This window comes from Trichoplusia ni, chromosome 11 (assembly GCF_003590095.1).
Source record: "Trichoplusia ni isolate ovarian cell line Hi5 chromosome 11, tn1, whole genome shotgun sequence".
Classification (NCBI taxonomy): domain Eukaryota; kingdom Metazoa; phylum Arthropoda; class Insecta; order Lepidoptera; family Noctuidae; genus Trichoplusia; species Trichoplusia ni.
The window spans coordinates 7,477,127-7,501,395 of NC_039488.1; the positions used below are offsets into that span (position 1 = coordinate 7,477,127).

Sequence of the window (24,269 nt, forward strand, 5' to 3'; positions counted from 1 at the left end):
CAAAAGCTGTCAAAACGTCAAACATATTCGTCGAATAAAAGTTATCCGGCGATTGAAAAATCGGCCCTTAATGAAGAGAGTTCTAAGCTTCGTTTGATGGTAAAATGGGATATGGAAGAATCAATTACTAATTCTCAGTCTTTTTTCATGTGCGTTATTGTATAGGGGTTTCTATTTTTTGTTGATAACATAAAATTCGCATGCAATTATTATGAAATACCCTAACCAACAAAACAATAGCTGTTGAAAACTAGTCAGTGACATTAACAATAACATTATTTCAAATTCAACTGGCATTAAAAAATGTCATACATTTTGACCAATATTCATCAATCAATTATTCACATCACAATATTCACGTTTCCACAGAGGAGTGACGAGTGCCCCCATGTGGTTCTTCCACCACAACCCCTCGGGGCGCATTCTGAACCGGTTCTCCAAGGACATGGGGCAGGTCGATACGTTACTGCCCGTCGCCCTGGTCGATTGTCTTGGGGTGAGTTAGATATATCTACAGGATATACGAAGCTGTTGCTTGCTAAATAGTTTATATTTATGTAACTTTGCAGAGCTTCAAAACTTATATTAAGACCATATATTTTAACCACAATTAGTGCAATAAAGTTTTAATGTTTATTAATCATCGTAGCCTTTTCCCCACTATTCGTAACGACTATCGAATATGTGTAAATAACAGCCGGGACCCACAATTTAACGTGCCTTCCGAAACACGGAGGAGCTCGTCATGAACAAAGATGGCCCATCTACGGGCCGACCGCATCAAGCGTAGCTTAACCTGTGATCGATCTACACATGCAGCTGTAGCTTAGCCACACGAGCTCCTAGCGTTACAAGATATATTACTTTAGTCATAAAAGTTACTCTAGAAATAGAATTTCGTTTCTACAGATTATATTTATCATAGTATCCTTGTTTCCCAGTTCTTCCTGGAAGTGATAGCCATCCTGGTGGTGGTGTGCCTGGTGAACTGGTGGCTGCTGCTGCCGACGGGCGTGGTGGCGGTGCTGCTGTTCCTCATGAGGGACCTGTTCCTCAACACGTCCAGGGAGCTCAAGAGGATCGAGGCTATAGGTGAGCAAGCGAAAATGAAGCTTATAGTGAAGGTAGAAAGTTCATTATTGTTTGGCAATTAAAGTGGTGTAGGTATTTTAAAGTGCAGAAATTAGTTCTTTTTTGCTTTACTACAAAGTAAACTTTAACACTTACGATTTAAAGTTAATAATTGTTTGAAAACTAAGTTTGTCAAAAATGGCAGACTGAAATATCCGCACATTGAAATTGTGTGGCACCTTGATAACAATCCCACGGCGTTAAAAGAACTTTAAGATATGTACTTAGGGTTGAAGTCAGTTTATAAAAGAAATATACTTCTAATCATCTATTTATAACTTCCCCCCCCTCAGCTCGAAGCCAATCCCTCAACCACCTGTCCGCAACAGTCTCGGGTCTCACCACCATCAGGTCCTCGCGCCACCACCAGCGCACGCTAGTCCGCGAGTTCGACAAGCAACAGGACCTGCACTCTTCATCATGGACGCTGGTCCTCAACACCAACAGGGCCTTCGGATTCTGGATGGATATGATCTGCTGTCTCTATCTGGCTTTCGTTACTTTCAGCTTCTTTTTGTTTGCGAGTGAAGGTAAGTTTTATTTCATGTTTAAAATAAATGTTTATTTATTTAAAATCCTGCAACGAAGGCTGTACATGTGTTACTTTAAATTGAGTACAATTAATGTCGCTCTATTAAAATATGTGAATTTTTATTAATACATTAAAATAAATAGGTTTGAAAAATCTAAAATCCCACGCTTTTAAATGTCACTCTATATCAATTTATCGAAATCGGTCCAGCCGTTTTTATAGTTGTAAATTGCATTGCAATCGGTTTTGAAGCTACCCTGAAAATCTCAGCCTGCTAGCTTATCGGGAAGTGCCTCAAAATTGAGTTACAAAAATCCAACCGGAACGACACACAAATAATAAAAGTGAGTGTACAAAAACGTGGGAAAATGAAAGCAAGTGCTTTAGTTTAAAAAAATATGCTCGCCAGGATACAAAATAAAACGTTTTTTTATTGTTTGTACAATATAAAAATAAAGTACTTAACCCTTGAAACGATACGTAATGCGTTACGTTAACTAAGATAGTTACATATTTATTGCATTTCTTAACATATAATATGTATATTAGATTAACAATGTTTACTTTACTCTAAATTTCATTGACACTTTTTATTTTTATTTATGCTTAAACTGATCTTATTATCGAACCAGAATTTTCAGAAAAAAAAATGACTGTATTTTGAAGTATAACCCTGTATATTCTATATTATTTTGTTTCCAGACACGATAGGCGGTAATGTGGGTCTAGCCATAACGCAGGTCATAGGCTTGGTCGGCATGTGCCAGTACGGCATGAGGCAGACCGCCGAGGTTGAGAACCAGATGACTTCGGTAAGTTTCTAAGGCTGTATTCACACCAAACGTTGGGCGTAGTGAAGGATGTGTTTGTAAAGCACCAATAGAATTTGTTTGTCTCGCCTTGGGAATTAGAGTTCTGGTAGAAATGCAGCTTAAAAGTCCCACGGCTGGACAAAAACCACTTACCTTGCTGGGATTACGGTGGTCAGAATGTGTCACTCGAAGATTTTTTTAATTGATTTAGGTTTATTTTGAGGCTTTGAGCTAATTTGTACAAGTTGGTGGATTATAGGTATACGACAAATATACGAATATTCAAAACTAGCGAAAAGGGAAGTTACCGTTCGATGAAACTGTTAGTTATTATTTATACCTTAATATTATAGCTAGTTTAAGCCACTATGGAAATCTTTTTTGTTTGAAGATTTATGATAAACACCTTGGGTTTACTTTAAAGGCATCAAAATTTGTTATGAATATTTGTCATTACCAGGTGGAGAGGATATTAGAATACACCAACCTGCCTCCCGAACAGCCTCTAGACGTAGACAAGGAGGCTCTGAAGAGGGAACATCCCGACTTGGACTTTGAGAAGTGGCCCACTAAAGGTAAGATTACAACAGACTTTGTACCTATCTATAATTACTGACAGCACGGATAGCCGAGTGGTTGAGGTCACCACGCCAAACCCACTGAGCGAGATGTACCGCAAGTTCGATCCCCGCTTAGGACAAGCTTTTGTGTGATCCAAGAATGCTTGTTCTGAGTCTGGGTGTCTTTGTGCATGTGACTTGTAGTTTTTGAAACCCCCCGCTATATAAGGATAGAATTCCTCACTGCGAAAGTCGCTTTTTTTAATAATAATAATTATATCTGCCTATACAGCGTGGCGCTATAATGGTGATATCATTAATGTCATCCACTTACCTGTATACGACGTCCCACTGCTGGGCATAAGCCTCTTCTCCTATAGGAAATGTTTGAACATTGATCGCCACGCTAGTTAGGGAGCTAGCGTGGTGATCAATGCTCTAACGGTGTAAACCCGCAGCGCTGGGTTGGTGATTTCAGATTGCAATATTTCAAATCCAGGTTTCCCTCACAATTAATCAGCCTTAGTACCTAATACCATTATCCCATCTATCTCAGATTCAGTAATGTTTGGTGTGTGCAGGTGAGATAGAGTTCGAGGACGTGTCGCTGGAGTACGAGAAGCCCCCGCAGGCGGCGGGCGGCGGGCAGGCGGCGCTGGCCATCCGCGGCGTGACCCTGAGGGTGCGGCCCGCGGAGAAGGTGGCCGTCGTCGGCAGGACCGGCGCCGGGAAGAGCTCGCTGCTCAGCGCGCTCTTCAGGTAACACTACTACTACAGTATAGTTACAACTTAGGTCATAAATCATTCAAGTGATCCTCTCTCTTTCCCACTCACCGGCCTTATGGGCAGGCCACGCCCACCCGTAGTCTTGTGCATTACTGCAGTCGATGAGTGATATCGATAGTTTTATATATTTTTAAATGGGTAATAGAAACAAAAACACATTTATTTCTTATTACATAATTTACAACATAATATATTAAATATATGAACAATAGAACGTACATATAAAACGAAATTGAATGCATTATGTTTACTCTTAATGATTCCGTTATCGATATTGGCCTAGCGCGCGCGCAACTAGCGAACATCCCTACTCCGATTATGATATATGGCCCAGTCTGCAGCGAGATTTTAACTTTACTAAAATAGGGTATATTTGACTGCACGGACAGCCGAGTTATTGAGGGGCATCACGCCAAACACACTGTTCGCGACGTGTCGCGAGTGAGATCTGTAGGACAAGTGTTTGTGTGATCCACGAATGCTTGTTCTGAGTTCGTGTGTCTTTGTGCATGTGACTTGAATGTTTGTTAAACCTCCCACGATACAAGAATTAAATTCCTTAGTGTGGAAGTGGTTTTTTTTTAAAGAAAGAAATAAAAATGAATTACTGTTCTTTAGTTTCCCTAAAACTCGAGAACGGTTGATCCGATTAGGCTTATTTTAGTCTAGGAATATTCGTGGACGTCCAAGGAAGGTTTAAACTGTGATAAAATATTTAATAGTTGTAAAAAAAGGTATAATTGTCTGTATTGTTATCATCGATTGTTAGACGGTAAGTAGTTCGCCGGTATTAGTTTAATAACATAAATTGGTTTACTCTATTGAACAGATTTTTCCGACTCAGAGGAGCTCGTGGCTAAGGTATAACCGCATAAGGGAAAAGGCTAGGCCAGTGATGATCTGTTGGATAGATTCTTATCAATAATATACTAAGACTATTATCCCACTGGTTCAGACTGGCCCGCGTGTCGGGCTCGGTCCGCGTGGACGGCGTGAGCGCGTCCACGGCGGGGCTGCGCGCGTGGCGCTCCCGACTGTGCGCGCTCCCGCAGCGACCCGCCCTGTTCGCGGCCGCGCTCCGGGACAACCTCGACCCCGAGGGACTCTACTCCGACGCAGACATATACCGGGCTCTGGACCAGGTGAGATGGGCCACACAAATGGTCCTTAAAGTCGTTTTAGACGAAGCCTGTAGTTTATAGTACATTGATGTTAATGTTTAGCCATTTGAGATGCTATTGCCGTGTCAACCCGCAATGTATAACAATTTTTAAATGGAAAAAATGAAATTGAGTATTGTAATACTCAATTTTCAATTTTATTTAGGATAACGTTAGGATATGGAGGATATCTAACTATAAACTTTATTTATAGCAATAAAATCAAACTATTAGAATATTCAAAAAATATATTCACAAAATCATCTAACTCATAATTTAAGCAGATATATCTAAGAGGAGTGGTTTTTCCTTTTAGAAGTATATTTTGTGATAGATTTGTAAATTCAATGATTTATTCATTAAATATTTAATTGTATTTACCACTAAAATTAATAAAATATATAAAGTTCCGTTAATTAAGCCTTCATAATAACATACAATCTAAATTAAACTCTAACACCAAACCAATAAGTAACAAAATCGACTAACACAACCTGACCAAAATAGGTTGAGCTACGTGAAATGGTAGCGAACATGCCGGCGGGGCTCAACACTAAGGTGGGCGACGGCGGCGGCAACCTGTCCGCGGGACAGAGACAGCTCGTCTGTCTCGCTCGCGCCGCCCTCGCCGGCTGCAAGGTGCTCATACTCGACGAGGCCACGGCTAATGTTGATACAGAGTGAGTATTAAATAATATTTCCGTCATTTAGTATAAGTTATAGTGATATTAGGTTGTCGATGAAAAGTTAAGTTGCAGTTGATAAGGTCGATCCGTGGATGGGTGACCAGCTATGTCATAACGAGTTCCTCCGTGTTTCGGAAGGCACGTTAAATATGTGACAAGTGTCTGTGACAGATTCAGTTAAATTCTTAACTAAGGTGTATCGTGTTGCCCAGTTAACAGGGCTTAGGAGGCCAGATAGGCATAAAGAGGGAAGTATCCTCTGATATATACCCCATCATATTTGATATTAAAGTTCTGAACAAGGCCTCTGCATGTTGGACCTGTGTCCCCGTGCAACCGTTTTACTACAACATATACATAATTAGAAACTATTACACACATATTTATGCCTAAATCTTAACAACACAAATTGAAAAAGAAATTTTACTTTAAAATTTATAACACAATCTTGTAAGTTAAAGTTTAGGAGATGGCCTTATGACTTATGAGTACAAACTCACCCAATGTTTACACACAAGTGACGTCACTTATACTAATGACGTATCCCTTAGCACGGACAAACAATCTTGTAATTTAAAGTTAAGGAGAGTTTCGTGTGTTGTGACATACCAACCTCAACAAATGTTTACACAACAATGACATGACTTGTGCTAATCCTTGCTCCCCCCCCCCCCCCAGCACGGACAAGCACATCCAGCGCACGATCCGCACGAGGTTCGCGCGCTCCACCGTGCTCACCATCGCGCACAGGCTCAACACCGTCATGGACTACGACAGGGTCATCGTTATGGACAAGTTAGTATTCATATACGCGTAAATATATAACAACATAATAAGTTAAAAAAAATACCTACGTTTTTAAATGTCAGCCGTTTTTATAGTGGTAAATTGCATTGTCATCGGGTTTGAAGCTACCCTGAAAATTTCAGCCCGCTAGCTTATCGGGAATTGCCTCGAAATTGAGTTGCAAAAATCCAACCGGAACGACAAACAAACAAGAAAATGAGTGTATAAAAACGTGGGAAAATGAATTGCAATTACGGTAACTAGTCGGGCAAGTTTAGACAATATTTTTAGATTTATTCGATTTTATTAATGAAACACCCGATTACGATCATTATAATTTTTTAGCATCTAATCCTTAAAACGGCTAAACCGATTTTGATAAAAGATTATTAGAAGAATTATTATTTAAAGTCTGAAGTATTTTATCATTTGAGTTAATGATTAATGCTAAAAATACTAAAACTGAACTTTACAATACAATGTAACAGATTATTATTAATAAATATTATGTATATACACAGAGGTCGTGTCGCCGAGTCGGGTCATCCTTTCGAGCTGCTGTCCCAGGGCGGCGGACAGAGGAAGGACGACACCGTGCCCCGGAACCGCCTGCTGTCCAAGAGTCAGGTGAGAGACGAACATTACTATTAATTTTATCATGTATTTAAACTTGCCTCTTGATTTTTATAACAACGATCGTGAGACTGATTCGTCATTAATTGATGCAACGGTTTACTCACGCGTATTTATCGGGATTGCCCGACTAGTTTCGGACCCAACCGGAGTCCTTAATCATGAGCTGACGCGGTGGACTCGCGATCCCGCCGGATCAGTTACATCATTTGATAATTGTCTCTTGAACGTGCCATTAGTGGTTGTCTTGTGTGTAGAGTCGTGGGGCTACCAAAAAAATGGTTGAACATCAAGAGCCGGTCGTGAGTACCGCTTGCTGGCTCCTCCAAAGGCCAGTCCAGAGAAAATCTCTGCATTAGTTTATACACTTTAATCGCATTTTAAAATTGACCAGACTTTAAAAGAGACTGCGACTCCTGAGTTTGAATACGATAATTTAGAATAGAATAGAATATTTTTATTATTTTCAAGTATATTGTTACAAGATCTGTGACTCACACCAAGTTTTCCTCTTCCAGGCGCCTCTAGCTATTCCAGAGAACTTCACGTTCGACCCCAGCACGGAGCCGGCTGACCAGAACGAGACCCTCGTGCTGTCCAGGGACAGAATACGGACTTACTCCGGCAGGTGAGGACCTAACAGAATCATCTTACAAATAATAAATAATAATATATGAAGAAAATAAAGAATGAAACAAAAAGAAATACCCAAACAATATTTCTAATGGATTTAGAAATATTACACATTTATATAATGTATACTAATGTTATAAAGCTGAACAGTTTGCTGGTTGGTTGGTTTCAACACGCTAATCTCAGAAAATACATGTTCGACTTGAAATGAAAAGCCCACATTTTTAAATGTTTCTCCATTCAAACTTTATCAAAATCGGTTTTTATACTTGTAAATTTAACTGTCATTTGATTTGAAGCTAGCCTGAAAATTTCAGCCTGCTAGCTTATAGAAAAGTGCTTCAAAATTGAGTTTTAAAAATCCAACTGGAACGACAAACATGCAAACAAGAAAGTGGTTTATAAAAACGTGGGTAAAATAAGAGCCCTTTAACTGACAATTTGATTAGTTATTAATGTCTTATATTTTTAATTTGACATTGTCCAGGTCGGAGGTGTCGGAGGCGGAGGGCGGCATCTTCAAGGCGCTGGTGGAGCAGACCGGGCCCGAGACCGCCGCGCTGCTCTACAGCATGGCCGAGGAGGTAGGGGACTACACTCACACTACGCCAGCTAGTCTCTAACTAAGCAGAGCTTGTGTTATGAGTACTAGACAATTGATAAACATACTTATATATTTCTAAATACATACATAACATAGATAAATTACACCCTGGCAAAAAACAAATGAACGTGCTCATCATACAATAATTTGGTCCTGGGTGGGAAATGAACCCACGACTGCCGGTATAGCAGTCAGGGTCACTAACCACTAGACCAACAGGCCAGTTATTTATGTTATGTACTAGCTGTTGCTGGTGGCTTCGCCCGCCTGAATGACGGTTATAGCTAGCTAAAACAACGAAGTCAGATAAAAGTAGCCATGTGTTAATCCAAGGTGTCGGTTATCTAAAAACCAAATAGTAATAAAAACACAACTACACAGTCTCATTAATTTTTAAGAGTGAATAATTGTCATAAAAGCAACTATAAAAAAAATGTGATTAGAAAAAAATCGCAAGAGAAATATATATGTATGAATCCTACTAATTTTAGAGTCGCGAAACGAGTAGACGACCTCCGTGGTCGAGTGGCGCACGCACCGGTTTCAAGGTGTCGCTAGCTCTGAGGTCCCGGGTTCGATCCCCGGTCAATGTAAAAATTCACATTTCTACATTGTCTCGGGTCTGGGTGTTTGTGGTACCTTCGTTGTATCTGAATTCCATAACACGAGTGCTTTAGCAACTTACTTTGGGTTCAGAACAATGTATGTGATGTTGTCCGCATTTATTATTTATTTATAAAGTTCGCTCTTTCACGCCAAAAACTAGTGGACGGATTTGGCCTTACCCGCTTTACGTATCTAGACAAGTTTTGGTACCCAGATAGTTTATAACCTGGATTAACAGAATATAATTTATATCCCGATTTTATGTTCCCGTGGGATAACATTCTGGCAACAGCTACTTATCGATAAATGAAGATCGCATGGTAGAAATCCACAAAATATTTCTATTAAATTTATTTTGTTTTTCTTCACAGAGTTACAACAAATTACAAGAATCTAAGAAGAATTCGTGAAGACGCACATTAGACAGTAATAAAACACATTCCTAATATCCCTTGAATCGTTGGTCAACCAAAATAGAGATACTCTGAAAAGTATGTGTAATAATATTGTAACATCCCACTGTTGGGCAAAGCCCTCATCTTATCTAGACAAACAATATAAAAATATTGTTTTCATAAAAAGTTCTTTTTTAATTACTAGGATTGCATAGTTTTGCAACTGAATTAACTTGCCCGTTGGAAAGTGAATTAGAAAAGTTAGTTAAAAATATATAATTTGACATCTTGCCTTAGAGCAATACAGGTTCCAGTTGAATAAGAGAGAGGGCGCTACACAACGCTAGCTGCGTCTTGCTTCCACAGCTGGAATAATGTTGCTTTATGAGGTCAAGGTGGTTGTCGTGGAACATTGCGCGCGACAACCGTTAGACTTTTAAAGTCTGTTGTTGCTGTTCGCTGCAACCAAAAGTCGGTATTATATTTGTTGCGAAAATTTTCTGTGTCTCGGAAATGTTTAAAATTGACTCTTAAATTGAAACTTATTTTTTCTGTTTTTTTTTGGTTGCTATGGCAACCAGATTGTTAAGATTGGTTGACCAACGCAAGGGCGAAAACGCTGCCATTTTCGGTGAACTATATACCAACAGTATTTAATTATAATTTTTTTATTATTATTATTTAATTAAAACGTACTTAGTACTGTAGTGAGGCAATGAGACGAAATAAAAAATATTAATATTTAGATTCATAACTTATTCATTACAAACCAGATTCATGGAAAATGGAAATCAATTTTGATATAAAATCTAATAGAAATAAACGGAAAAAAACTGTTGTCAACTTCAGTACCGAACAATTACCTGTACCACGAAACGCACAACGACAGCTATCTAACGGTAGCTATAGAACAAATTAGGTCTTGTTAGTTGATATCATCATGTAACTCAGTAGAGGTCAGTTTATATAGTTTTTATTTCGTCTTATTGTCTAATTTTCATATGCCTTACTATGTCTTGTACGATATTCGACTATTGTGATGAGTGCTTCTAGCGAAGAATACAGCGCCACTGATGACAGTGGACAAATATGGAACTAAAGTGCCTGCTTTTGTGTTTATATGCTAAACTTATGACAGTTTGGATTGCACGGATAGCCGAGTGGTTATAAGGCAATCATGCTGCGCGATTCGCACGAGTCGCTGGTTCGATCCCCGCGTAGGACAAACATTTGTGTGATCCACGAATGCTTGTCCTAAGTCTGGGTGTCTTTGTGCATGTGAGTTGAATGTTTGTGAAACTCCCCGCGATAATGGAATTAAATTTCTTGAGAAGTCGTTTTTCTAAACTGTTGTTTTAAGTTTGGCATATAAAATATATAAATAGAATAGCAAAATTCTTGCCTTTTGAAAGCTTAACCTGAAGCTTGCATTAAAGAAGGCTGATGACCACTGGATTATCATAAACTTTGCAAGCAGTAACAATAAGAATTTATTTATTACATTTAGTAAGTCTATGAAAAATAGATTTTAATAAACCCTCTATGCTTTATATAATGATTATATTTAAAATACCATGTTACAGGTTATAATAATTTGAAAGATATTTTTAAAGAATTAAAAAAGTCAATTCGCACAAAATTTATAATAAAACCCCTTTACATTATAATATTGGAAAAAGTTCTTTACCTTCATCGGAACAGAATTCATTTTCCAATGACCTCGTGTTTCACTATATTGTGCCTTCCCCAAAGAAATATCAAATAATATTAAAATAGATTTAATTTTATACAAAATTACTTAATTCTATTATGAAAGGATCAGCAGAAATATCTGAATTACTTAAAAATACTTAAGGTATGTTTTATTTTTTATGCTAAAACACATTTATTTACTAATATTTTTTTGAAAATTTTCGGGCAGTTGATAAATATTATAATTATTTATTAATAACGGTTTTCTCGGTTTATCGGGATCGCCCGACTGGTTTCGGATTCAAGCAATATGATGAATATTGTCAATTATTAATTACATTTTTACTAAAATGGAAATCCTAGTGAATTTTATTTTATTTGCGAATAATTGTTTTATTGAATACCGGTGCTTTAAGAACTTTTACATGATTCTACGAGTTTTTAGTCAACGCGTACTTACACCAAACGTATCTACTTATAAAGGGTTGTTTAACACGTGATGAAGATTGTAGTCCAAAGGTATCTGGCTTGAGATATTTGCACGGATAGCCGAGTGGTTGAGGTCACCACGCCAAGCCCACTGACCGCGACGTGTGGCTAGTTCGATCCCCGCGTAGGACAAGCATTTGTGTGATCCACGAATGCTTGTTCTGAGTCTGGGTGTCTTTTTGCATGTGACTTGAATGTTTGTGAAACCCGTGGCAGAAGGATTAAATTCCTTAGTGTGGTAGTCGTTTCTTTAAGGAAAGAGTTATATGCTACTAACGTGCAATTTCTGATGCAATTATTATATACAGTTAGCCGAATACATAGTTATTAATTATAACTTTCTATCTGAATTTAGAAAAAATGATCTTTATATGTTTTGGTAACTTAAATTATAAAAAACGTGCCCAATGTTTTACAATATTTATGTATTTATTTGATGATTATTATTCAAAAATGCACGACTTTCCTAGTTTATTAAAATTGATAATTTTTATCTGTCTCTCGAAAATAGACCTTAATGTAATAGGTATAGAGTGCATAACGGTTTAATGATTAGCATCCAGATTTTTTTTATGTTATATCGTTGTGAATTCATTATAAACTTTGATGTGATTGCAGTAAAGTCTATTTTCGTTTACCATTTAAAATTGTGATTCCTATCGTTACCGTCGAATATTTATTACGTATAATTATTCCATAATTTGTGAATTTGAAATTTCTGTTGTGATAAAAGCAGTATTCTGGTCACCTTTATTTTTATTTAACGAATTATTATTTGATAACAAATTGTACTTATGATAACCACAGATTATAATTATGAAAAGCGATACTGTGAAGTAATTAAAATTACTTAATATTAATAACATAACCAATAATTTGTATTCTGAGGGTTGTACAACCATTTTTCTGATGAGGAAGCCTGACGCCATAACATAACAAAGAGATATTGTTAGGCCCTTATTAATTACTACAAAAAATATCAAATACTTGCAAAGCAAGTCTATTGTGTACTTATTTAAAAATACTTAATAAAAATTAAGTTACTTTGCAAAACGTCAAAAAACGTGTCCTTCGCCTATAGACAAGTTACATGTCTCCTCGCTAACGCCGTCGAATCACTCGAATGTATTGAACTGACAAGTCAAAGTCACGTCACTTGTCGAAGAGGAATGTCATTTACATACATATGAAGTTTTCTATTCGTTGGGCCGACTTTTCAATCGCCAGATAACTTTTATTCGACGAATATGTTTGACGTTTTGACAGCTTTTGAATAGAAAATTCGTCAAACGGCCATATTTACAAAATCCCCATTTATCCCTCTGATAAAAGTTATCTGACGATTGAAAAATCGGGCCTAATGCGTTTTACTTTGTCTAGGTTGAATATTGAGTTACTTAATCATTACATGTGCCTCGCAACTTGGAAATACTGATTCTGTACTTCATTTGGTACTTAAAAGGGTGAACAATCTTGCTGTGCTTTTATCTAAAAACTCAGTTTTATAAATGAAATTTTACTAAAAACAAAATTAAAACAACAATAAAGATTACCAAATCAAATAAATGAGTCATTTATTTATTTAATGTGTTTATTAATAAAAATACACATCAAGATTTAGATTCACGTTTCTCTGTTTTAAGATTGATTATCTTTTTTTAAGTACCTACACAAATGGTGTATAGAAGCGTGATCTTTAAAGATCTTGTTAAAAGACTATGATTGGTTGAGACTTGCAACGAATCACAGATCTTTGACTGACAATTGTTTAGATGGATTTGAGAGAACTTTTAGTGTAAGTTTTATAATGATATTGACAGATTTATTTTAAATTTTATAATGTACAAGAATGTTTTTCGGGATATTATTTGTGTTTTTCCAAGATGTCTATTTTGGTACATGAACGAAATTGTATGATTATATATTTTTCTCATTTATAATAATGCCAAAAATACCTGTTTAATAAACATACCTGTAAAATACCAATTTTATGCTTGTCGGGAATAGTGATGCCATCTTTTTTGGTCGACAATTTTGTTTTACCCTTGCCACCCAACATTATCAATTTTTGAAAGTCATGCAAATTATGAAACTTATACTAATTGTGAAAATACCTTAAAATATTTATAAATACATTGTACTTAGATATTGTAACATTATGGTACTAGCCAATTTATATGAAATTCGGTATTTATCGTAAAAAATCTAATTTGTCTATGTATCCAATATTAAATATAGAACATTACTCTTCAGACTTATTAGATTTTTTTGTCAAATACCGATTTTATTTCGTCAATTATTGTTTAATGTTTAATTATGTAAAATATTATATAGCAAATAATGTTAGGGTTAGCAATTGATATTAATATTTTGATATTAGTCCTTCGATAAAATAGGGTTGCCAGTTTCTGTATATATCTTTTTCAAAGGCTGAAATTAGGCTCATCTCCACTCACGTTTTTTGGTTCCAACAGAAATTAAAGTTTTCTCCTACTCCTTTCAGTTTCCCAAAATGTATTACTGGACATAGGCCTCTCCAATTGCATGCCATCGAGATCTATCTCTGGCTGCATAATATTCTTATGATTACAATTAACTATCAGAATGTTAATATTGATTGTTAATAATTATGTTAAATGGTTCTATTATTGTACAAACGCGGCCTGATGCGGCTCCAAGCGCACCAGTACTCTTGTGATATATTATACTAAATAAATATATTTTTAACTATTTGCTGTTTTATTATTATTGTTACGTGAGTTTATTACAATATTGTGGCTCCTCTGGTTTAGCCTTAACAATGTAATGACTTAGAGCTTAGCTTATTAAAAAAACTGGTAACAGTGTGAATTTGACTTGTGACGGAAGGTTCTTTATAAGCAGGCTAAAGGCAAAACTCCAACCGGAATGACAAACAAACAAGAAAAGTGAGTTTATAAAAACGTGGGAAAAATAAAACTCAAGAATAGCTGTTTTATATTTATTACGCCATACTAACAACCAAACCAAACTGAGTAAGTATGAGAAACTAATTATGGACCATTTTGGTTGGTTCAAGATCACGTTAAATTCAATAGAACGACTCCAATTAAGGAAATCAATCCTTGTGTCGCGGGGGGTTTCACAAACATTCAAGTCACATTCACTAAGACACCCAGACTCAGGCAAGCATTCAGGATCACACAAAACCTTGATATATTAATTAATATGTCGACCAAGCAATTTATTTTTTAGCCTATTTGTAAGGAACCGTCACTGTCGCAAGTCCGACTCGCACTTGACCAGTTTTAATTAGAAATCTATTTCTAAATTTTCCATCATAACTGCTATTAGGCTACAATTTTTCAAGCAAAGCTTCTATACTACCAACACGTCCATTGAACAAGTATTGAAAAAAAATAATTAAAAATATATTACAAAATTTATTTAAAAAAATATAAATTTATACAATTTCAATAGAAAAGGAATCGTTTCACGCACTATCACAATAGTATTATAAATCATAGCTATTTATAAATAAAACAAATGTTCAAAAATGTTCAAATATATTCTAAATAAATAAAGATTTTATCAATTTTTTATTTCATAAATTAAATAAATTTATGAAATACCTAAAAAAAATTGATAAAGTGAACTACTGAAGTGCATAAAAATAACTATTCAAGTGACCACCAGATGGCGCTAGAATCTATTTAGATGTTGATATATTTGTACGCCTTCATGGCAAAACAGCGCTCCTTATGTATATTTAAGACCAGCATTAAATGTACCTGTGTTTAATAAATAAAATTTCTTGATTCTTGTTTACACAGAGTCTACGTCTGTGTGTTAGTTCGGTTTTATACCTATCAGTTTTGTAAAGGCGTCCTTAAAGTAATATTGTAGAGGGTGAGGAAGAGAGATGCTCTCTGCGCGTGTATTGCGTGTCCCGCTTCCACAATTATCATATTACAAGACAATAGACGGTAAACGCTCTGGATATAGCATTGCTTTCGAAAACTGATTACCACAATTTTGACAATTTTGCCCTCTGTCAAAAATATCTTCTTCAAACGGACAGCGTCGTTAATTTTTATCAGAAACTAGCTGTTGCCCACGACTTCGTCCCCGTGGGTAGAAGATATAAGTTATGATTTATATCTGCCTACCTGCCCTGTTTTTTTCTCATTTTCCATTGTATCTTCGCTCCTATTAGTCGCAGCGTAATGGTTTATAGCCTAAAGCCTTCCTCGATGAATGGTCTATTCAACACAAAAATAATTTTTCAATTTGGACCAGTAGTTCCTGAGATTAGCGCGTTCAAACAAACAAACAAACAAACTCTTCAGCTTTATATATTAGTATATAGATATAGATGTGTTATAAGGTAGGAAAAAATATTGAAAAACACAAAATAAACATACACCATTTATTTAATTGGTCCCATTCAATTAATATAATTAAATAAAAAATTACGCGTTCTATGGACGATAACACAATTTCAGCTTTCAGTATTAAAATTCCATAATTTCACAATTTATATAATGTTCTTACTATGTGATACTGTGTTACAGTAACACGTGTTGTGTTGTCAGATAGACAGTGGCTCTGTTACGTACGGGGCTCAGCTGAATCCGGTGAGACTGGAAGCCGATACCAACATAAGGCAACGCAAATAAAAATCTGGACTTTGTCTCACATAATTATACAAAAAGTCAAAATCATTTTTATATCCACAATTTACAATAGTTACTTTAGGCCGTCCATGTCTGTTTTTCTATATAACAGGGGTAGATGGCCCCTGGTAGATACCCCATCACATTTTAAATTAAAGTTCTCAGCAAGGCCTTTGCATGTTGGACCTGTGTCCCCGTGTACGCTTTTAAAAGGACCGGGATTCTCTGCATTAAGAAATATGGAATTTCAATACTAAATGTATTGAATTGTTTACAATGATAAAATCGATAATCGATAATAAATAATATAATTTTACATAGGAATGTATATAGCACATTATAATATAGAATGCACATGAACGAATACAAATCCGAGATAATTTTATATGGTGTGACGAAATATTTTTAGAATTCCTCAAAAACCACTGAATTTGATTAAAATTGGTTTATTGGAATAGACAGCAGTGGATTTTTTTATTTAATTAACAGTACTACAAGCTATTATGCCACTAACAAAAACCTTCAAATATATGATAGTGTCAAATAAAACGACGATATTTCACCCTCAAGTGTCATGGTGTCACTGTCAAGTGGAATGTAGAGACAAATGGAAAAATATGAGTCACTTTTGTGATATTTTAAAACATTAGATGGTAGTAAGAAAAGGTACCATGACTTGTCAAAAAAACACAAACATAGCACGTAAAAGGGCGATTTTTTTTAAATCGGTAGTTTTTTCAATGATGACGGTCATTAAAGAAGACAGGGTTGTAAAAAAAAGGTAGGTAGGTTATATTAAATAGGATAGTTAGGTAGGAAAGTAAGTCATAGGAGTATTGTCAAGTCATTGCTAAAATTTATGAATGTTCATTAAAAATATTTATCACACCACATAAAATGAATAAAATCCGTTTCGACTCGTTTAGCAACAAAATGTATATGCTACATAATTATAATATTTGCATACATTTTTACACGTTTAAATACAATGCATACATTTTGTACATAATGTATATTTCATACATTTTCGAGACTAAAAATCTTATTTCGTTGGTTTTTACGTATATCATTGAACGCATTTAAAAAGATGTTTTAAAATATTACTTTTTTTTGAGAACCAAAGCTCGTTTTCTATATGAAAGGCCTGCAGTGAGACAGTTACAAGCTGGTGTTATCGACAGCTTCGGTAATGGCGCCCCACCGTGGGGCAGCTCACAAGCGTGGTGATCAATGCTCGTTCTCTGTATGAGAGACTTGCAGTGGGACAGTTACAGGCTGGTGTTATTCATAAAACATCTTTTTAAATATGATCTAAACCATTTTTATACATTATTACGTACCGTAATATAATAAATAAAATGTCATGTCTGGGATATAGAAATCACAGCCGAATAGGGCGTTTATATTAACTGTTTAAGCAGATGCATAACTTAGTAAAAAGCATAATAATTGTATATGGTGAACTTTTAATTCATAATACACCACAATAATATTCAATAATTATTTGACAACGGTATACTCACGCGTATTTATCGGGATCGCCCGACTAGTTTCGGACCCAAACGGAGTCCTTAATCATGAGCTGACGCGGCGGGATAAGTGAAACTAGTCGTAAAAAGCGTTATCAAATAATTATAAAATCGTGGAAATTAAATAAGCCTCTTGCCAATATACATAATTAAACACAGTTATGCTTTTACCAAATAGATAATAAAAAATAAAACATTTTCAAATTCAATGTTTATAAAGAATAGGAATGATGACATTTTGATTCCTTATTATCCGTTCATTAAGTTAATGAATAATAATAGAAACGTATTTTTTCTTTTGTCTCGCAAACATAAATATATCAAATTACAGTAATAAATAAATGCGGACAACATCACATACATTGTTCTGAACCCAAAGTAAGTTGCTGAAGCACTTGTGTTATGGAATTCAGATACAACGAAGGTACCACAAACACCCAGACCCGAGACAATGTAGAAATGTGATTTTTTACATTGACCCGACCGGGGATCGAGCCCGGGACCTCAGAGCTAGCGAAACCTTGAAACCGGTGCGTACGTCACTCGACGATTTTTTATTAATTTTACGAAGTGGTTACGTCACGAGCTCTTTTAAACTTTAAAGCAGTTTATTCTGATAAAGGCAAAAATACGTGTCTACTAATATTTTTTAACTATCTATCTGACGGATTAAGAAGATTTTAACTTTAAAATCATCATTAATTTTCAAACCTTTTTTTAAAAATGATATAAATATGAAAATCTTTAAACTAGAAAAGAAATAAGTTATTTCATAGGGAGGTATTCTATAAATGGCAGTTTCTTTTTTTATATATAAATGAGTTACATCCAAATAAGTTTCCTATTTGCTATAACTACATTTTAAACTAAATTGTTTAATTTAAAATACCTGTTTCATTGATTATTATAATCATTGAAATTATAATGTACAGCAATTATAAGAAGTATTGCTCAAAAAACGTGTAACCTGAATCCTATTATAAGTCTGCGCTGTCTGTCCGTCTGTCACTGGGCTGTATCTCATGAACAGTGGTAGCTAGGCAGTTCAAATTTTCACAGATATTTCAGTTGTTTTTAGAACAACAAACAATAGAATAATTATCAAAGCTAAGGCAACAGATGTTACGGTCATGAATTTGATGGGTGTTTTCATTTTCTAGCTAATTCTTGTGTATTTCGCTTATTTGTACGGAACCCACAGTGTATTCACTCCGACTAACACTTGACCCATATTTTTATTGTATCCAGGTATTTTAAATAAACAGACGACGTGTTGTAACAAGTTAACATAAATAAATTCAGTTATTTGGTATTTGTTTGAAAAAAACCTAAAATATAATTTAATTCTGTACCTTAAAATAAGATTGCTTGTTTATGTTACTGCAAAATTATATTATTAACAGATTTGAGTATTAAACAATTTAAGAACTGTTTGTTACGCTTATAAGGGTAAACTGCTGGATTGAATTCGATGAAATTTGGCATAAGGATAGATTGGACTCGGATATTTTTATACCGCTTTCGGGTACTGTTTTGGATATAGGTACTTTATATCTTTCGCGAATAACTTATTAGTTATTGGTATCGATCACTAATAACTAGGATTCTCTTGCCCAGCATTGGGCAACAATGTCAACTGTGTAACTGCTGGTACTTTATTTTGCCCAACAGTGGGCATAATATAATTCCGCAGCAACATAAACGTATCTACTAGCCCCGTATATAAATATGTACCCTATGTAATTTGTTCGTCCTATTATAATAAATTAACTAAATCACTGTTCCATTTCTAACGCCGATAGCTTTCTTATGAATTCCGAACGCTGCGATGGTGTGAGTTCCTGTAAAACGAAAATATATATATTTAATATTATTATCTTCGAAATTAAATGAATTTCGAGGAGCTCGTGGCTAAGCTATAACCGCATAAGTGAATCGATCACAGGTCAAGCTATGCTTGACGCGGCTGGTCCGTAGATGGGTGACCATTTTTGTCATAGCGAGTTCCTCCGTGTTTCGGAAGGCACGTTAAATTGTGGGTCCCAGCTGTTATCACACATCTTTGACAGTCGTTACGGATATTCAGAATCTAGAAAGTCTGACAACCAGTTTAACTAAGGGGTATCGTGTTGCCCAGGTAACTGGGTTGAGGAGGTCAGATAGCTAGTCGCTCCTTGTAAAACACTGGTACTTAGCTGAATCCGGTTAGACTGGAAGCCGACCACAACGTAGTTGTGAGAAGGCTGGGATGATGATGCATCATGTTCCACTCACCAGCACGAGGTTGTTGACGGCCTGCATGAGCGCGTCCTGGTGTATGGCGCGCAGGTTCCTCTCCAGCACGGAGTTGTCGTCGCCCGCCTGCGCCTCCAGCCACTTGCAGACAGCCTCGTTGTCGTGCTCCCACTGGTGGGACTGTGGGGAAACAGACAGGTCTCAGTAACGAACGTATATAATATTTAATAGGAGACTGACCGACAGACTGACAATTTAGAATTTAAAATTGTTAAACGTGCCATATACTGGTCTAATTAAAATTGGTGTGTCAAAATTTTAGTTTTAATTGTAATTTTTATCACTTTTTTCCCATTTGTTGCATGTAATTTGTCGGCCTTAAAAGCGTGTCACCTACACACTACATGTCATGTATCATTCACAAAAGTGTTTCCCCCGTATTGCATGTCGTATCTACCAACCACAAACATGTCTCCCCCATCCCTGTATTTCATCTGCCGGCTTAAACCGTACCTCCTCCCCACTTTTATGTTTTTTACCACCCTAACATGTATCAAATTCATACCATAGTAAGGCCAACCAGACGAGATGTCTGTCATCGCCCAACTCACGCCATAACTGCGCGTACGAGTGATAAGGACAGGGATAATAATCCCTCGCTATCGCAATGTAACTCGGTAACGGTCCGCTTGTTTACGTTTTTTATCTCGTCTGGTTGGCCTTACTATACATATTCTCTCCCCCGTACTCCATATGGTCCCCCTCGCCCCCCGCACCTGTGTCTCGCCCCTGTCCTCGGTGAACCACCTCCTGAGCGTGGCGGCGGCGGGTCCCTGCTGCATGTTGTCGGCCGGCTTGACGGCCGCCTGCACGCGCCGCTCCTGCTCGTTCTGACGCAACAAGCGCTTCAGGCGCCAGTAGAACAAGCGACGAGAGTCACGCCAGGGGATGATTTCCTAATAATCAAGAGGGGAAAGTTGAAATAGTGGTAATAATAAACTGAAACTTGCAATTTTTATAATAACTATCGTGAGACTGATTCATTATTAAATGATGTAACGGTTTACTCACGCGTATCGATTCGCGATCCCGACGCGTCAGCTCATGATTAAGGACTCTGGTCGGGTCCGAAACTAGTCGGGCGATCCCGATAAATACAAACCGTTACATCATTTAATAATGAAGCTTGCAAGTCTAAGTCAACCAGTAAATAAACAGTCGCTCCTTGTAAACTTAACTGAATACGGTTAGACTGGAAGCCGACCACAACATAGTTGGGAAATGGCTAGGTCGATGATGATAGAAAAGTAAAAATAGTGAAAATATTGAAGAACGCAATGCATTGCTATTCCTACTTCTGCAGGTAGGGGGAATTCTATGGTCGGATTAAATTAACTATGACAAGGTGTTATGATAATAATTCAATACCAGTCGAATTAAGAACATCCTCAGTATTCAAATCGGGTTAAAATTACTTTTATTTAATTTAATTAATAATTAATTAATTAATAATTTTTTAACTTTGAAAAAGTTATTCACTTTCGTAATTATTCTAAGACACCAGTGACAAACGGTGAAGGACTTAATCATGAGCTGACATCGTGAGGAAGCTTGGATGCTAAACACTGGAATCTGAAATCGGCCGCAGTGAGCTAGCGTGGTGCTCAATGCTCAAACCTTCCCTATACGGGAAGAGGCCTGTGCCCAGCAATGGGACGTATATAGGCTTGTAGTCTACAAGTTGATACTTACAAATATACATCCTTTTTCTAACATTCGCTCGGCTGTATCGTGTAGTTCCGCGAATTGGACGGCGATCTGTTGCAAGGAAAACAAACAGGTTATTATCAAATATAATTATGAAAAATGAGGATAATTTTGTCATTAAACTTTTCCCATAAAATATAAATAACCTGTCAAAAAAAGAAATATGTTTATTACATACAATTTCTTTTTTTGACATAGTAATTTCCAAAACAATTATTATATTCATAACAATCAGAAGTCAGGGAAAGCCCTGGTTAAAGGCAAATACCAAATCAAGGAAATGATAACAAAATATGGATGGATTTTATCGCGGTTTAATTTTAGATTTTATAAGTTCCCGACGCAGGTCACGGACAGAACCATGGTGACCATGATACCTGCAAAGGTTTCGAAACGTCGAATTGATTGTTATAAATATAATAATTGTTTAATACCGCGATAAAATAAGTAAAAGTAGTTTCATTTTAATGTTTAACATTCGCGTAAACCTAAGACACTATTATAAAATATGCATGTTTATAATTGTACATTAACACTCACAAAATATACTTTTTCTTTTCTATTTTATTTTAGTAAGTATATAATCTTACCTCATGGTATATAGGGCTGAGTTCCTTCTCACGAGCCTTCGCTGTCTTCTCCGCAGCTAGCAGTTCAGTTTCTAATTCACGTACTCTTGTTTCAGCTGAAATTGATGATACATGATGTAAGGAAATCAATAAACGAAGACATTTTTTGAAATTTCTGACCTGTATTAATAGAGCTAAATCTAAGAAAAACACTAAATATTTTGAAGAAATGAACACCCAAACACTTCAACTCGTTATTAAATGATGCACTTGTTTACTAACGCGTATTTATCGGTATCGCAGGACTAGTTTCGGACCCAACCGGAGTCCTTAATCATGAGCTGACGTGGCGGACGAGCGAGCGAGTAAGCCGTCAGCATTTAATAATGAATCATTCTCACGATAGTTACTATCAGAATTTGACTCCCGTACTAAGGAGCATATATCCTTATATCGCGATATTTAAACGGATATTCAAGTCACTTGCAAAAATGCGCTTGAACAAGTGGGCCACCCAAACCCTCGTTCTACGCCGGGATCGAACCCGATACTCGTCACGAACGTGGATCGGCGTGAAAATAGGGAAACCTCTTTATATATAAACTGTTTTTATTATTGTTCTAAATTTAAATTCCAATGTACACAAGCACATATACCAAATTTTGAAATGATGTGGCGATTTTCTGATTTGATTAGTCAAAAATCAGCTTTATGCTAATGTATTTAAGAATGAATTTAGGTCACCTGCTCTACCAGCGTCCGTTCTGATGAGGCTCTCGTCCACAGACCCCCTGCGGTCCAGACCCTTCGAGATCTCTTTGATTTGTTCCTTAAGTTCTGTTAACATAAATGATTTTCACGGTTATGGTTGGTATACTGAAAAATACGTATTCAATTATTTTTTTGAAAATATTTGACGGACTAAACAGATTTAGGCAAATACCCTTTTATCAATTAATAAAACAACGATAAAAAGCAACAAGGTTCAAAAAAATTAAATCTGGATTCACTTGCACTGAGCATGGTGATCAATACTTAATAATTCGATGTGAGAACAGATTTTTGCCCATCAGTGGGATATCTACCCACCTGAGATCCTGGCTCCTGTCCTCAGCAGTTCAGGGTCGAGGCGGTGCATCGTCTTGAGGATGTCGCGCTGCTTGAACTTCACCTCCACGATACCCTCGGCTTCTAGTACTCCACCCCTGTGAGAATTATAAATCTTAATATATAAAAATTATGTCATGTTGTTTGTTCGCGATAGACTCTTTAACGACTTAACCGATTTTAATAAATTTTGCACAATGTGTGCGGTTTGATCTAACTTATAACATAGGATAGCTTAAGTCACAATTAATAGCCGCAGACGATAAAAAAAAATTGCAATAATAATTATTTTTTATCATCTTTCCCTACGCAGACAAATTTGTGGGCAACGGTTGGATAATAATATATGTCAATGAAGCTGCGATAGCCGAGCCTAGCTATAGGAGAAAGTTGGACTGTCAAGGGAAAGGTTTCGAGATGGTGGTTTCAAGTCTGGATACATATACATACACACAGACAGACAGACACCCACCTGGCCTCAGGGTCGGCGTACATCTCCATCCTCAGGCTGTTGACGCTGGGGTCGACCACGGCCCAGGCCCCGCCGCGCAGCTCGGCCCCGGGCGGGATGTACACCAGCACGGGGGCCGTGGCCCCGCGCAGGGCCCGCACTATCTCCGCGCCGAACTTCAGGATCTGTTCGTACATGTCTGTGGGGGAAAGTTAGATGTTTATAAAACGGGAAAAGAAATCCTAACGCAAAAACTAGACGTGTTATACTTATTTCTGAAACGTTTACTTACGTTTACTTGGTTACAATTTATATCTACACGGTGATTTTTTGTCGTCTTACAAAAGCAGACCAGTTCATGTATCCAACGTAAAATACCCCTAGGCGCGATTTTTTTTATCATCAACTAAGATAATAAGTACGAAGAAAATTAAACAAGAGAAATCTTAAA

The 24,269-nt window shown here is 36.5% G+C and overlaps 2 protein-coding genes across 8 annotated transcripts in view; one reads left to right on the plus strand and one right to left on the minus strand.

The window, feature by feature from the left end:
* The window catches only part of LOC113498587 (probable multidrug resistance-associated protein lethal(2)03659), a 57,891-nt gene extending 47,031 nt beyond the window's left edge, over positions 1-10,860 (plus strand). For both annotated transcript variants that reach the window (XM_026878653.1, XM_026878654.1), the window contains exons 21-33: positions 370-496; positions 942-1,092; positions 1,425-1,661; positions 2,366-2,475; positions 2,936-3,050; positions 3,617-3,794; positions 4,777-4,963; positions 5,489-5,661; positions 6,346-6,462; positions 6,975-7,080; positions 7,605-7,714; positions 8,207-8,303; positions 9,301-10,860. In XM_026878653.1, coding sequence (XP_026734454.1) covers positions 370-496; positions 942-1,092; positions 1,425-1,661; positions 2,366-2,475; positions 2,936-3,050; positions 3,617-3,794; positions 4,777-4,963; positions 5,489-5,661; positions 6,346-6,462; positions 6,975-7,080; positions 7,605-7,714; positions 8,207-8,303; positions 9,301-9,339 — 1,747 coding nt within the window. In that variant the 3' untranslated portion in view covers positions 9,340-10,860. The remainder of the gene's footprint in view (positions 1-369; positions 497-941; positions 1,093-1,424; positions 1,662-2,365; positions 2,476-2,935; positions 3,051-3,616; positions 3,795-4,776; positions 4,964-5,488; positions 5,662-6,345; positions 6,463-6,974; positions 7,081-7,604; positions 7,715-8,206; positions 8,304-9,300) is intronic.
* Positions 10,861-18,876: 8,016 nt separating this feature from the next.
* Positions 18,877-24,269, minus strand: part of LOC113498903 (acetyl-CoA carboxylase) — an 88,605-nt gene continuing 83,212 nt past the window's right edge. For all 6 annotated transcript variants that reach the window (XM_026879099.1, XM_026879097.1, XM_026879098.1 and 3 more), the window contains 8 exons: positions 23,840-24,017; positions 23,350-23,465; positions 23,005-23,097; positions 22,282-22,376; positions 21,677-21,742; positions 20,701-20,880; positions 19,964-20,104; positions 18,877-19,530 (listed from right to left, as the gene is read on the minus strand). In XM_026879099.1, coding sequence (XP_026734900.1) covers positions 19,465-19,530; positions 19,964-20,104; positions 20,701-20,880; positions 21,677-21,742; positions 22,282-22,376; positions 23,005-23,097; positions 23,350-23,465; positions 23,840-24,017 — 935 coding nt within the window. In that variant the 3' untranslated portion in view covers positions 18,877-19,464. The remainder of the gene's footprint in view (positions 19,531-19,963; positions 20,105-20,700; positions 20,881-21,676; positions 21,743-22,281; positions 22,377-23,004; positions 23,098-23,349; positions 23,466-23,839; positions 24,018-24,269) is intronic.